At 36.8% G+C, this 16,206-nt stretch overlaps 1 protein-coding gene across 5 annotated transcripts; it reads right to left on the reverse strand.

Annotated features, from left to right (window-relative positions):
• Positions 1-385: 385 nt before the first annotated feature.
• SLC25A40 (solute carrier family 25 member 40) lies at positions 386-16,196 on the reverse strand. 5 transcript variants are annotated; one of them, XR_010027051.1, is made up of 12 exons: positions 16,023-16,194; positions 14,958-15,077; positions 14,095-14,154; positions 12,816-12,922; positions 10,978-11,045; positions 9,246-9,373; positions 7,863-8,036; positions 4,530-4,639; positions 4,134-4,215; positions 2,530-2,610; positions 753-979; positions 386-633 (listed from the first exon to the last, which is right to left on the reverse strand). XR_010027051.1 is itself a non-coding variant. In XM_063150829.1 (11 exons), exons 2-11 carry the CDS (start codon positions 15,049-15,051, stop codon positions 864-866), a joined length of 1,020 nt encoding a protein of 339 aa, XP_063006899.1. In that variant the 5' UTR covers positions 15,052-15,077; positions 16,023-16,194; the 3' UTR covers positions 718-863. The 5 variants fall into 5 exon arrangements, 4 of the variants coding, with proteins under 4 accessions (XP_063006899.1, XP_063006890.1, XP_063006906.1 ...); XM_063150829.1 differs by lacking the exon at positions 386-633 and having other exon boundaries at positions 718-979; XM_063150820.1 differs by lacking the exons at positions 386-633; positions 753-979 and having other exon boundaries at positions 1,000-2,610; positions 16,023-16,196.
• Between the last annotated feature and the right edge of the window lie 10 nt (positions 16,197-16,206).

Here is a 16,206-nt window from a genome sequence, read left to right on the forward strand (position 1 = left end):
TATGGCAGCAACCTTGGCCTTCCAACACAGGGGGCCCCACACAAAGTGTGCATGGAGCAGTGTGACAGTGACAACTGGCACCTCCCAGAAACAGGTGCGGGAGTGTTCCTGCAGAGCACCTGGACAGGCCTTGGCTGCAGTGCATGTGTGTGCTTTAACTTCGAGTATTACCTTAAACAAAAAGCCCCTGCTGCCCTATCACTGTATGCACCATGCTCTCTCAGTGTCTAATGAACATCAGTATTTTTTCCAGTTTTACAGAATTTTTCAGTTAAAATAAACCTGAAAAGCTTTTAAAATATGCACTTACACAAAATACAGAGCTGCAAATAAGAAACAGGTACAGAATGAAACACATAACAAGCAGCAAGAATAAATAAGTATTTATTGAATTCACTCTGTATAAACCTCCTTATTGAGAAATAAATATATCTTACAATTAGAAACCCAAAACATTTTTAAACATAATTTTAAAACCCAACTAAAATGCTTAGGTAAATTTAGTCATTTTCATGAATAAAATTTTACACAGTGGAAGTCATTATTCTTCATTGCTATGTCCAGGTTCAATTTTTCTTCTCTCCCTCCTTTCTTTTTTCTTTTGTTCTTTCTTCCTTTATTTTTTCTCTCCAGCTGCAAGAGAAGTCATAAAATCTTCAATGATAGTTTAAGGGTGATGTGCATTTTCTTATTCTTAATAAAAAAGTGAATTAATGCTTTGTGAAAGTTAAAAATGAAGCTTTATTAGTTACCAAATGTAACAGTAGAAATGCACTGGGAATTCTAGAAAACATCTTCACAGATTTGGATTTGGCACAACTTCCATTTTATACTTTGCCTTCATACAATTGGACGAAGAAGAATTATGGATGTTGAGTCTTTTTTTCATTTAAATGAGAAAAGAAAGACTTTCCATATTCATATGTGCTGATCATTATGGCACAAGCAGGAGCAACTTTAAACAGCCGTGGAGTAATACCTGCCCAGAAGAGAAAGGGAAGTATTCACTATTACTGTTTTCAGACCCAAGTGCTGCAGCACAGTGTGTTGATCACAATATATCTATACCATTGTGTATCAGTTTAGAGCTGGGATTCTACCTGCTCACATGCCTCAAAATACTGAATTTACCAGCTGTAGGTATTACCAGTGTAATAACCTTAAGCCCTCACCTCTGCTGTCTTGTGTGGTCTGCCTGCCTCAAGTCCAGTGTGTCTCTGTCCCTTCTGACTCCATGCAACTGGAGCACCTGGGCCTGCAGGGCTCCTGTGCTCCAGCACACAAGAGGTGGCCTCTACTAAAATGAACCCTGGTCACAGGAGTAAATGATGGAATGTAAGTGTTAAATGGCTCCCATTATAGTCAACTGTGATCTTGCCAGTGGAGGTTAGACAGCGATTCAGTTTAGAGAAGGGGAATAAGGCCAAATCCCCTTGTCCACACACAGTCAGCCCTCCACTTCCACTTGAAATGCAAAGATGTCTGCTGAGAGCCAGCACAGATGACACAGGACCTATGCAGAACTTGTGTGCCTTTGGAGCAGCAGCAAGGAGCCAGACAGGCCAACCCCAGTCATCTCAGCTACGTATGGCCAACTGAACTGAACTGGGCCTGATCAAGAGTATCTCAAACTCTGCTACCCATGTGTCAAGACTGAAATGTGTTTTAATCTATTAACTGAATTCAGTATCAATATTATTGATACTTTGTGGTGTCTTGCATTCTGTTAGCATCCAGTGGTCTGAAATATGCAAATCCTGTTACTCAGCTATGCCATCACTGTACAGTGAATAAAGCAGTTTAATCTCTTTCAGCAAACACAAGTCCTGCAAGGCTTAACCACTTGTGCAGCCATTCACACCAGGGCCCCAATGAGCCAGTGCAGTGTGGTGAAGTCTGGTAAGTATCCTGGATTTGAATGTCTCTTGCCAATAGTCATTTCAGTATGAGCTACAATAGGATTTTATCTCAATATTATTTTAATCTCAGTATCTTGTCATTTCTGCCTCAGCCTGCCACAGTCATGCAGCACAGGGCCAATGTTTTCCCTTGTCTTCCTCTGGTCACCTGTAGAAGCCTTTCTTGTTGCCCTTGACATTCCTGGCCAGACTCATTTCCAAACCTGATCTCTGTCTACTTGGACCATTTCTCTGTGACAGGTTACCTGTCCTGGCTTCCTTATTGTGTCTGAGCTTGTCCAGGATCTCCTTGTTCCTCCATCCAGGCCTCTTGGAGTTTTCACCTAACTTTCTCTTTGCTGGAATACATTGTTCCTGAGCCTGAAGGAGATGATTCCTGAATATTAACCAGCTTTCTTGGGCCTTTCCTCCCTCCAGGACTTTATACCATGGTTCTCTACCAAGAAGATCCCAGGACAGGCTAATGTCTACATGTCTGTTGCTTTATATATGCAAACTATTGCATAGCTGACAGTGTTCACAGAAATGGAAATATAAAACTTACGCACTTTAAAATCTACAATTAAGAACTCTCTAGTCTGAATTTTTTTAGAGATAAGAAAAAATTTACCTGCAAATAATCCAGTAATCCCATTTCTAGCAGCAATTTTCCTCATAACTGCCCAAGTTGATTTACTGTCCCTCTGTGGAACTCAATACAGTACAAGACAACAGTGAATTAGGCAATCCATGCAATGCCACAGAACGATAGTTTTAGAAATCAGAGACAGTCACAGATGTAATTGTTAGGTTTAACTCCTTTTTTTGTTAATTTTATCCATCTTATTTATACAGTATGTTAAATTATACAGTACGCAAATACACAAATTGAAACAGCAAGACATGGAAAAGACCTGTAGTAAAACCTAGAATAAGATATATGAACAGCTACTATAGTCTTTAGTGGATTGATGATACAGGTGAAAAAAGCCAAAGTAGTTTCATAGAATACATTCATCAGGAATATCACACAGCCCTTGGAAGCCAAAAAATATTTATGCATAGACAAGAATATCATCAAATATTTTGAGAGACAAAATGTAAATGCACAGTCAGTGTCTAACTGGATTTGGAAAGAATTAAACTGGCACAAGTTAAAGATTACCATAATAGAATTTTAAAAATATAAATTAATTTAATTAATACTAACCTAATAAATATATGGCAGACACATGTTTCGAAGTGGTGTTAGGAAGGAATTCTTACATTCATCAACACAGGAAAAGAATTAAAAACAGTAACTATTTATATTTAAAACTTTTTTAATACTTGTTCTGCAATCAAATAATAATAATTTCTTTCAAGAATTACTCTAGGAAAAAAAAATTAACTGAGAGAATGAAACCTCATGCCAAAAAGTGAGCACTTATTTTCTAAGCAGAAACTATTTGGATACTCAGCCTTTTTAATGGTCTGTGTTCCTTCAATTTTATAAAACAGAGCAGTGCTCTACTGACAAGAACAACACAGAAACTTCCTTTTTCATACTTTAAAGATGTTGGAACATTCATTAATATGCCCTCCAAAATAACTTTTTTGAAATCTCATGAAAAGAAGGTGAAAAACACACAACCTGAGCACAATATTTCTCTTTCTACTCTAATACCTATCACAAGAATATTGCTATGTAGGAGCAAGTGGTAGTGAATGTTATTTTGAAGACTTCTTCTATAGATCACTGTTCACCTGAATGTTTGCTATGAAGTTAATTTTTTGCCTGTTTAAATACAACTCACTTCAATCATAGAGTACTTTGGGTTTAAAAGAACCAAAGAACCTTTATTGGTCATCTAGTCCAACATTCCTACAGTAAGCAGGGACATCTCAAATTTGCAATTGGTATGCCTAAATGTAATAGCTTTGGATTCCTTTGTTTCAATTTTATACCATCTTATTAAGCTAAATTGTAGTGAACTCTCACCTTTTCCCTCTTCCATGCCATTAATGAAATATGGTATTCTCCTGGGAGATAAAATGTATCTTATCTAGATACTGCAATTTGGGGAAGAAAAAATGCCTGAGTGATAAAATGTTTGCATATACTTTAGAAGGGGCAAATATTTACAATTCGTACCACAAGCCATACCCAAACACTAGGTTTTATTTTTTCAAACACTACAGGTTTATTTTTATTTTGAAACACTAAAGGGTTTTTTATTCTTACCAGCAACTTACTTTTTAAAGCCTCATTCTCCCAAAGCTGAGTCTGCCTATGTGTTTTCACTACATCAAATGGCTGAGTTACAACAGCTGCAATCTATCAGGAAATCAGTTTTAATGTTAGTGCACAAAAAATTAAAATTTAACTCTAAATTTTTAAATTAAAGTGCACACACAATTTAAAATTAGATTTGATATTTCAAGCACATTATATTTTAAGTCCTTTATGTCAGACCACTGTAGTTTATTCAGATTTTTTTAGTCAGGTTGAATGCCACACCACATGTGTTTAAAGTACAAGCACCCCAAAATATACAACATTTCTGAGAGAATAATCTAAAACCATAAATTTTGAAAATAGTTTATTAGTGCTAATAAAGAACAGTACTAGAAATGAAATTATATACTTACAGAGCCAGATGCTGCTCCTGAAGTAAAAGAAACAAAAAATGTGGGTTCATGTGCACCAACTTCCTTGCACATCATCTTCTTGAAACGTTCATAATTATACCAATACATTGCTATGATTACAAAAAAATAAACTTGCATTACAACAGATTTGTATCTCAAGTACAAAAATTCTTATATCAAGTCCAGACGTAAGAATTCTACTGTGGCAATATGGCATACAGAAACAAGAGCAGAAAGCATAATAAGTGTCCTATGTGATAACCCATGGACAGATTGCTGTGTTCTCCTTGTTCTCCATATCCCAAATTTCTTCATATGATACAAATTAGCCTAATCAGTTTGTCATTCCCTTAGGTAACCCCTACCTTCATGCAATCTAAACCAAGCACCATAAAACATTCAATTTAAAATAAATCAAAAGGTAGTCTTCTAATTACTTGCTATGTTTTCAGGCATATTTCACAGATCTCAGTAATTCTGTAAAAACACATTTAATACAAAATGAAATGTTGCTCAGGACTGCCTCATACTTTTTTGAGGCACAGTATAAAATTTATTTCTGAGAGAACCAAAAAAATATGATTTTGCTCCCTGGGGAGCAAATAGGCAAATGCCTCTCTGGGGACTGTCAAAGGAAAGTCCAGCAAACAACTTTCAGGAATAACATCTGTTTCTGTGACCATCTGCTGAACTGAAGTGCACTTTTTCTGCTTTCTAACTAAAACTTCCAGTGATATACTACTAGGCTGAATTAGAGAGTAATTCCTCATGGCAGTTGGTTGACTAAATATTGCAAATGACAGCTCCATATCCTGAAAGGTAACCATGTTCAGAACTGAGTTCTGGAGTTTGTGCCAGCAGAAAAATTGCACAGCATTTCCTTGCCATGAAGACTACCAGCACATATGCCTGGCTCCCAACATTTTACAAAACTAAAGGTAGGCAGTATGTCAGAAGGCATTCTGAGGATTTGAGGAGAATGTTGAAATGTACAACACTCTAATTTAATATAAATTATCTAAAGCCAGAATTTTCTTAAGAACCTACAGGACTCATTTCCCTGAATACCATTTACATGTATATTGTCTGTGACACTGCTTAAAGAAGGACTCAAATATTATTATTAAACCAGTTTTTGTGTTTATAAGCATTCATAACTTAAGTTTTGTTCAGCCCAGCTAGCGTCCCAAGAAACATGACTGAAACATGGCATGAACACTTGGGCTAGGAATAGAGCAGAATTCTAATTATCCTGTGCTCCTTGAGTCATGCTGTGCTGTTTGCCTGTTTTCAGTAGGACCTGCTTTCTCAACTCCATGTTACAGTGATTTTAACTCTTGAGATAGCTGACTTGAACTCCCTGCAGCAAAGGTGCAAACTGAGAACACCAGAGATTCATTCAAACTGAAGAGCTCAGACTGGAGGTACAAAGGGAGGACACCATAGCAGGGAGGTATGAGGAAGAAATTACCAGAAAACACAGTTGGAAAAGGCATTAAGCAGTATTAAACAACCTTGGCTTTACATAAGCTGAATTTTGTGGCATTTGGGTTTTTTTTAAAATACATTTTCCTCTACTCATGCTTCTACTTGCCTGCTCACTATTGCCTGAGTAGTTCTCAACATGCAGCTACTGCCTTATAGGTTAATTTGTGCCTCTACCATCATGCCCACAAAGTACTGGGCACAGATGAGTGAGTGGCCACTGGCTGTGCAGGGAATGCCAGAGCAGTGTGGAAACAGATTAAAAATCAACAAGCCTGGCTTGGAGCAGTGGAGGAACAGCAGGCATGGACACAAGAACCTGAAAAGTGCTAAGAAGAATGCACATCACCTTAGTGCCCTCTCCCTTGTGCACTCCCTCTGATCTTCCCACTCTGTTAAAAGCAGCAGGGGAAAGGAAGCTCACAAGCTCCAGCCACACTGCTACAGACAAAAATCAATAAAAGAATAAGAGTTTCTACTTGAAGTCAGACAGCAGGAATCAGATGAAGAATTTGAGAGTTCCCTTACAAACCTTAGAGAACAGCCTAAGAGAAAATTGCATTTGGCAGAGAAGAAAAATAGGTAAATCAAAAATAAAAATTGAAGAGGAAACACTTCAGACAAAAGATTCAGATGAATTCTGGCAGTTGTCTTTAGCCTTAGTGAAACCATGTTTTTATAGGGTGAGAAGCCTTCCCTATCACAGAAGACTAAATAAGGTCCCATCAAGGAACTGGATCTTTAGGCAGGAAATACATTCCAATCACAATTTTCAAACACCTTCCAGTAGCTAAGTGAAAGAGTACAGAGCATTATAAATTCTGAAAAGAAGACAGCTCAAATAACTTGGTTCAGTTTACTCACTTAACTACCAACAGCAATTTTAAAGTAAATATCCTCATCACACCCCACTTATGTCTCAGTTTGGTTCACAGCCAATTTAAAATTTACTCTGAGTACACACATCCTCTAACAGCCCAAACCAATGACTGGCCCCCAGTCATTGATTGGAAACACAAATTAAATTAGATATCAGATCATCTTAAGAGTGAAGTAAGACAATAGAGATAGCAGGTCAAATACTTCAAGGGTTCTCTGACTCCAAAACCAGGTTTGAATAAGAATCTTTCCAAAAATAGGTTTGAAGAATTTTTCTGGGCCAACATAAAGTGTTTAAAGATTCCTGGTACTACCCCAATGACAGAAACCGCTTCAATGACAACTGATGTCTGATGATCCAAAAGTATTCTGACAAAAACAGGCCTTAAAGGGACAGGGGCTTGCTGGTGCTTTAGCAGTCTCCCCTGTACCATCTGTCCCAGTTACCTTAAGGAACAGCCCTAAGACCAGTTATGCTTTGAATCAGACTTTTCTTCTTCAAGGCTTTCAGCTTTCGAGTCTTGCTAAAGAGTTTTTTGGAGCAGTTACACAAATGAATTTATCTTGATTTAAAAAAAAAAAAATAAAATCTTGAAGACAGTACTGTGTCACTCTCTGTACATGTTTCCAAAATTATGTAAAAGAACACTTAGATAACAGCATGTTTATCAGCCACTATTTCTATTACAGAGAAAATTTCCAGCTGAAACTCTTCAAAAGCAGTCATTGTGTAAGCTAGAGATGAGAAGAAAGTCTAAGTACAGAGAAAGGGAATGTAACAATGAATCCTATCTGGTATCCACAAACAAAATGGGGGAAAAAAATCACATCTTCAGAGAATTTATAAATAAAAACACTCAAAAAAGACAAATCTCAGTCATTCCTAAAGCCAACTATTAAAACTACTTAAAAGCACAGAAAAATAATATAAAAACATAAACAAAAACCTGCATGGGAAATAAACCTTACCTGAGAAAGGTACATCTCTCAGTATAGTCGAAGCCCAGCCCTGCCACAGGGAGAGCCACCCATCCACAGTCACTTTGGTGCTGACACGCAGGTACAGCTGCTTGTAGGACGACCTGCGACACTGCATTTGGGTTTTGATCAGCTCCAGGGGACTCACCACGGTGGCAGAACCAACTGCAAAGGAAACATGGCTTTTTTAGAAAAATCAGTATTTAACAGTTCAATTTCCTGAGCATTCAAGTCATGCCTCACCTTACATTATATATTTGATTCTTTTCAACTCTTCCATTTTCCTTGAACTAATTCCCAAAAAAAATGTCTATTCACAGTACCTACATTTCCAATTTAGGGTTTTTTTCAATGCTTGCATATTGCAAACAATGTAACATGTTGAGAATCCTCATTTTCCAGATTTAACACATAAATAGGCTGAAAAATTTCAAGTACTTAAACTCAATTATTTTCATAGCTATTTTAAACTGTAACTTAAGAAAGCGATCTTGATGTTTAAGGCTTCCTTTTGTGTTAAGGACAGAATTGTGGTTACAGATTTAAGCTTTTATTTCTAAGCACCTTTGCCACTCTTATTTTAAACGTTCAAGAATGATTAGCAGGCAATCTGTATCTGACGAAGTAACTCTTGCATCTTGCACATTGGTCAGGGAGTCATCATTGAGTCATCATTAAGTAACATGCTACCATCACACGTCTAGCAGACATTAAAAATTTTACTCGATCCAAGAATTTTTCTTCTGTTGCTGGAATAAGATTTTACACATGAATTTAAAATCTGGAACAGCCTAATAAGAACAATGTGCTACACCACCACAAAATAGCAATTATTTTTCCACTAGTCTGCCAGTGCCCCCAGGGTTGTCACAGGTAGAACATGGAACTGCATCATCAGACCTGTCTACAAAAGCCCTAAAATATATTATCTGAGTTAATTCTACAAAAAAAGACAAATAAAAGGATAAACAAAAGTAAGAAAATATACAAATTCCATCCACATCTTACAGCAGTAAAACCAGTACAAGTCCAATTTTCATCTTTGTTATAATTACCTATGTACCTTCCATGATAGCAAATAACAATGTTTATTATTAGATTGATGGCAGAACAGACTTAAATGAAACTGTCCTTGGTAGAAATCTAGAAATATAAAATTTTGAACAAATTAAAAATGTAGTGAAAGTGTTTCAGCAAAACCAAATCTCAGTCTTCCAGGTTACAGGGTTTTGTTGCCCAAAAAACACCGCGTAATGACAGTAATCCTTCCTATCCCTCATTTAAACCCACAGCATATTTACTTTAAATAAAAGTCAAGAAAATAGTATAGAGGTATTATGTTCCAGTTTTCTCTTTAAACAGAGGACAACTTACATCTGCTTAAGGAACCTGCAATAACTGGAATGTGCGCATCATCATGCTTTCCTGGTCTACTTTTCAAAGCTTCACACAGCTGATCATAGCAGGTAAAATAGATTGCTGTGGTAGGAATTGCCATTATTCTAAAATATAAGAGAAGAAATTTATATTAATACCAGGAAAGCAGGAGAATAAAGTCAACTATCTTGTATTGATATTTTACTTATATTTTAAAAAAAGTTAAATTTCCAGCTGTGTGTAATGGATTAATTAAAAAAAAAAAACAATATTAATCCCATAGCTTTGATTCACGGCTTGTAGTTCAGAGTTTCAAACCCACACATTTCCCAGGTTTTCATTTCATTAGGGAAAATGGTAAGTAAAATGATGGTTGATTATCTCAGTCAAAATCTATTCCATACCAGCTACAGAACTATTTTGGTAAAGAATGGCAAGTGAAAGATCTGAAAATGAAGAACCCAAACAAAATACTACACAAGTACTACTAACCTTAACTTTTATTTATGTAACAATTGGATATTATGCTCTTGATCAACAGCCGTGATATTCATTACTTGAGAGACAATGTAGTATGCACAAATATAAGCTTTTTCCATACCAGCTTAGTACAGGCTGTAGTGGCAACAGGTAGATTCAATAATCATTCAGTGTAGGGGTAAAGCACCACATCTTACTGTAATCTGGCAATTACACTTCTGTGCTATGTCTGTGCCAATACAGCATGCACCCCCATTAACAAAAACCACTGAGGACTGTCATGCTTGGAAAACCAACATGGCTTAGTTTATATCTTCTCTTCTACTTGTGTGACTTTCTCCAGTAAAGAAGTTAGCTCTCTGCTGGAGAACAGAACATGTGCTTTGTAAAAGAATGAAGTGACTGGAACAGTTCAGTCAGGTCCTAAGGTTTATATTTTGAAGTTGCCACATACTGGAGGGTAAACAAGGCTGAACTCCACCATGCTTTGCTTTGTTTGTGCCTATACACTGAGCACTGTCTGCAAATCAAAAGTGTACCAGTGCTTCCCACTTGGCACTTCACACTTTGTGCCTTCTTAGATTTGAAAACTTTTTTGGTTTATGAAGGAGAACATAATTATAGAGGTCTTAATTTCTATCTGTACTAGGTTAATATGAATGAAGAGATAAAACAGTTTGGGGCTGTTAAACCTAAAGAGAAGACCAGAAGGAGATCTGATTGCTGGGTTTAAATATGTAAATTGCTCTTGTAGAGAGAAAATGATATTATCTGTTTATCCAGATAGAATAAAACCCCAAAGTTCTTTGAAATGAAGATGATTACAAAAATTAAGTGAGGGTAATGAGGTGGAACACCAGTGTCTGGAAACAGCTGTGCTGCTGATAACAGGTCATTAAGTAACAAGATACAACAGGAATGTGTTGAAGACTGACCCTCTCAAGTGACAAGGTCCCATCCTGTGATTCGATGATGCTATCAAAGGAATGGTTATAGTAGGAAAAAAAAAAAGCAGAATGAGAAGTCTATTGATCCTGCTTAAGTACTGAGAATGTATCAGGAAATTCTAAAATCTGGTAAAAATTATACTGTCCGTAACATTTCTGATTAAACGGATTAGTCTGAAACTTCATAATTGACCAAATTTTTAAAATAACTTAAAAATAAGCATAATAATTTCTCAAAAATAATTAAGTAATTTTTTTAACAATAACTTACAGCATGTTCCCAAAAAACCCATTCAACTTACAGTGTTGGGGGAAGCCCACTCCACAGTGACTTAATTCCCTCTATTCGAATAATTTTCACAAATGCATCCTAAAAATACAACCAGGCAAAGAGCAATAGTTAGCTACAAACTTTTGTAGTTAGGAATACATTTTAGCTGGCAGAACACAAAACTAATGTCTTTAAAAGTATGTTTTTAAAATGGCTTAGCATTGTAAGATCCCAATTTTATAACTGCTTACACAAGCTATCACACTTAATCATGCAAACAGTTCCACTGAGCTGAACAGAATAATTTATGTGCCTGAAATTAAGAATTTCCTTCCATCTTTAAAAAGGCAAAGTACTAAGTGTTAATCAGTGACTGACAGCCCTGTGAATAACTATTTTCAGTACTGATATGGTATTGCCACAATTTGTGGAAACTTCCCCAAAAATCCACTAATTTTTTTTTTCAATATGTAGCAGAGTTTCTAGGAGTGAAATAGCAACTAATTCTCACAGATTCTTCAATACTTCCTCTGACAATGTGACCCCATACATGCAATGGGGTCTATACACTATACCACATAAAAGCTTTCAATTATTATTACAGCCGTCCTGTATATTCCCAGGGGACTGACAGCACAAGAACACTAAACCTTGAGGATCATTCAGCTGAAATCACAAGCAAAACCACAAACTCTGTAGTGTCAGGATATTAATTTTCTTAAAACATCTGGAGAAAGAGGTTGGGATTCAATGGATTAGAATATGCTTAAGACCAGACATTATTACAGAGCCTCAAAAGACAGAGTCTGGCAGACCAGAGAAAGGATTTAGAGGAAGGAAAAAAAACCCAAATAGCTTTAGAGGAGACAGCCTTGATGGATATATAGTGTAAGGTAAAAAGTTGAATGGAAAAAACAAAAAAATGGTTTCTTACAGCAAACCTGATAAGCTTTGAAAGGAAGCCCAGAATCCCTAGAGGTCCTAACATGGTTTAACAAAACAGACACTTTTATACTAGCCGGTTAACATGTTTGTAACCCAGCTTCAACAAGTTTACAAAACAGGAAGGGATAGATGAAAGTTAAGATTCATTTTTTAAAAAAAAAAGGAGTTATATGATAGTCATTCCTCTTTAAGAATCACCTTTTATGGCAAAACTAGGCATAAATTAATGTCTAACAGAAAACTATTTAACTTTCTAAAATTACATAGCAAAGGTAACCGAAAAAAATCACACTTGTGAAGTTATTAATTTAAAAAAACCTTTTAAACTGAAGACACCTTTTGCATTAACATCCCATTCTCAAGACTTTAATTCTGAAAAATCCTTGATCATAGGTTTAATTTCATAGCAGAGTCAAAACAAAATTGATTAATGAACCAGCATGACAGTATCTGCCAGCAAGTCTGGTTCAAGTGTTTAGGAAAATGCCACTCCTACAAGTCTAGATACTTGACAGGATAGAGATTCTCTGGATAGAGAACTTGACACATGAACTTAACTTTAAACACTATCTGCATTAGTTCAGCTCAGAAGCATATTGGGAGATGTGTGGCACAAGGGATGTAAGCAGGAAAGACAAAATTATTACCTGGAGTCAGCAACTACTGCTAATATAGCTGAAGTGGGGAAAATTAAATCATAAAGCCAGTAACGTGGGAGGAGAGCTGTGCAGCTGCCTCCTTGCTCATCTTAAGGAAGGAATAGGTATTTTTTTGCAGACAGTAGAAGGTATCATCAATCAGCAGTGTAACCACATGAAGGCCCTCTCAAATAATAGATTCCAGTGGAACCCGAAAAAACCCTGAAAACTTTAGAGTATGCTACTTAAAAACGCACACTTTTATATAAATGTAAAATGTTCTTACCAATGTCCCTTTGAAATGCCCAGGTTTTTTATACCAGGCTTTGCTGTCCTCATTTTTACAAACATACACATGATCCATATGGCCACTGGAGTTTACAAGACACTTTCCTAAAAAATGGTGTATAAGAATATAGTTAATGCTTATAAGATTGTTTTTATGCAGCAGCAATTTTCAAATTGGATATAATGTCAACACAGATTTATCTCTGGTTAGACACAGAGGGGCAAATAATTTTGGTAAGTCAGTAATGACAAATTAGGTCAAAGGAGAGAGGATACAAATGTACTACTCAGACTGCCCAACTAAACAGAACTGCCTTCACAAGGCTCCAAGAGACATGTTTAGGTTATATTACCATCTGCTGAAAGGCAAAACTAATACAAGACCTGAACGTCACTATTGTATGTAACTGTGAACATCTTTCAGACTTTTAAATCTTTTATTAAGTAGCCTCAGCATCCACTTCAAGTGGAGGAATTGTATCTTATCTGTATAATTATTATTGTTGTATCTTATCTTGGTCTGTATTTATACTAGATCATCCCCTCCATTTGTTTTTCATTTCTCCTACATTATGTACTTTCAACCTGTTTAATAAAATATTAGTGCCATTACAAAAACATACTTCAAGCTTCACATTTGCAGATTTCTGAAGGCTTTAGAACTTACTCAAAAACAGGATAGAAGGCACAAGTATTTTTCCTAATTTAATTTGCAGGTGTGACTGCAAATACTCACCTGCACATTCAACATGAAAAACCAGTCATCTTCTTTTCTTTTAAATCTCATATACTAAGTACAAGTAAATAGTAGGAACCATTAGAACATCTTTGAGAGCACAATATCTTCATCTATCTAGAACCCAAGTGGCAAGTGACTTGTTAAGACTTCTCCATTTCAAAAATCTCTGGATTCTGGAGGAGATGAACTTTGATATAACATCCTGACCACACAAGCCCTCTGAAGAAATATTTATTTATTTATTTAGTAACAGCTTTTTATTGTTCGACTCAACTCAGTATTAGTTGTATGTTCTGCCATAATGAAAATACTAAGACAGGGACAAAAAGCCTGTTTAAAATGATATGGATGTATGGGATTTTTTGCTATTGTGTCATAGTACATATGGTGCGTTGCTTTTCCCCCACGCCCCCAGTTATATTGGAGAAACAGACTGAAACATTCTGCACCTCAGCACAGCACTATGACAACTATCAGCTAAATACAAGAGCAAAAAGCAAACTGTGTTCCCCATTACGCTACAGATTTGTTTGTTTACCGTCATGGAATGGATTCCTTTGGGCTTGCAGTCGAGTTTTGATAACATCAAGAGGAGTTACTAAAACGAAACAGAAGGAGGCATTTAGAAACACCCTGGATGCCTTGAAAATGTGGAAGCTTACAGATGCCTTATTAAGAACTTCTAGAACCTTTTTTTTGTTTCCAAAGCTGGGGGGGAAACACGTAAAAGATTTTACAATGTCATCAAGCAGAGAGAAAAGGGATGTCAGCAGACAAAGAATGCTATCAGAGACAAAGGAGAACTACACACCTTATATGGTTTGCAAGATATCAAATCTGTCTTTTCTAATTTACTAACAGCTGCATAAGCATGAAATATTACAAATACACAAAGCTCATTCAAAGACCACTGTATCATGTTGTCTAAAATTGCTTTTATAAGTAGCATACCACAAGGCATACAAGATCAAATTTTGGCCTCCGGCATATAAAATAACACAGCATTTTCTTCATGTGTTTGTTCTTTTTCAATTAACTGACCATAATACAACTTTAAAAAAAAAAAAAGTTAAATTTATTATGTACTTTTCTTTTTTCCTGCATGTAGCCAATATGTAAAACACTGGGCTTCTTGAAAAGTAAGTGAAGGTTTAGTGAACACTTCACTGTTTCCACTGCAGCCCTTACAACTACCACAGGCTGAGACATGCTGAATGCTGCAGTGCCTGGGCAGCTGGACCATCCTGCTCTGAATATATCGGCTGAGGGCTCGATTCCACACATTAGGGGAAACATACACAAGCAGACATCATGCTGAGTCAAACTGAAGAGTAATTACTTTGTAAGAGTCTCTCTTACAAGTAGTAGAGAAGAAGTGGCCAGCTTCATAGATTGCCTTACCAAATAATGATGTAATTATAGCTCCACAACAAGAGGCTATTGCTTGCTGAACAATGGTTAGTTTTTGTACATGGATACCGCTCATTTCAGCCATGGCTTCATCCCCAGACAAGAAAAAACCTGTTAAGGAACAGAAAAACATATTGTAAGACTACACTCAAAATTTGCAGGAAAAAACTCAAGGGATAAATATTTTCAATTTTTATTACTAAGTTATGTAGAAACAGCAATATTACTTTTCTACTCATGTAGAAGCATCTCAGTAATTTTTGAGATATTTTGAGCCATGTTTTGCAAGTAAGCTTTCTAAAGACAATAAATCTTCCAAATCCTTCCTAAATGAATTACAACATTTACATGTTCTTGCAAACCACATGAAATGTTTAACATTTCATTTTATTGCCTTTAACTGCAACAAAGTATTTACAAATGGTCCTTAATGCCAATAATCCTTACAAAGATAAACTCCCAGCCTGTAGCCCATAAACTGAAGCACTGCGGAATAAATGACCCAGCCCTTCTCTTGCTCCCATCTCCCCTGAGAGAACCCCCAAAGGTCTCCTGGCTGCCACAGCCCGCTAGTGATGACTGTGCCCTGGCATGCTCCTGCTGTAATAGGCGAGGACTAGCTACTAATGATAACACCATCAAATGTTAATTCCTCGAACGAATCCTGCTCTACGGCTGCATAGGCACGGCCACAGCAATTTAGGATTGCAGTCACAATATGTGCAACTACCCAGGACAGGAGAAGATAATAAAAGAAGATAATAAAAACACTTCAGAAAATAAAGTCTCCAAATAGATGTGTGTCTTTAAAAATGCACCACTGTGCTTAAGTGCAGCCTTAACTTTGTTAGAAACACTGATCTAAGTTCTTCATTGCCTTCACAAGAATGTTTTGTTATTTTCACTACGCTTAAAGTTAGATAAAAAAAGATTAAGTTGCACAAACCAACTCTGGCCTCTCAGGTGCTAACAGCTGCAACGGTGGGTGGGGATATTGTTTATTTTTCATGTATCTTTAACTCGGAAGGGGACCGCTGCCCAGAATTGCGTACATACCCGTTTACCGGCGGCGCCAGCCGAGGGCAAAGGTCTCCACAACTCAAGGACAGTCCGGGCTGCAGCGGGGAGAGAAGAACACTGCCACTCCTATAACTCCTCCAGAGCCAAGGTAGCCGAGCTCCGGCCCCACAACCTCCTTCCCTCCTTCCCCTCCTTGCGCGGCCTTCCGCCCGCCCCTCGG

The sequence above is a fragment of the Melospiza melodia genome, chromosome 1 (assembly GCF_035770615.1).
Source record: "Melospiza melodia melodia isolate bMelMel2 chromosome 1, bMelMel2.pri, whole genome shotgun sequence".
Classification (NCBI taxonomy): Eukaryota; Metazoa; Chordata; class Aves; order Passeriformes; family Passerellidae; genus Melospiza; species Melospiza melodia.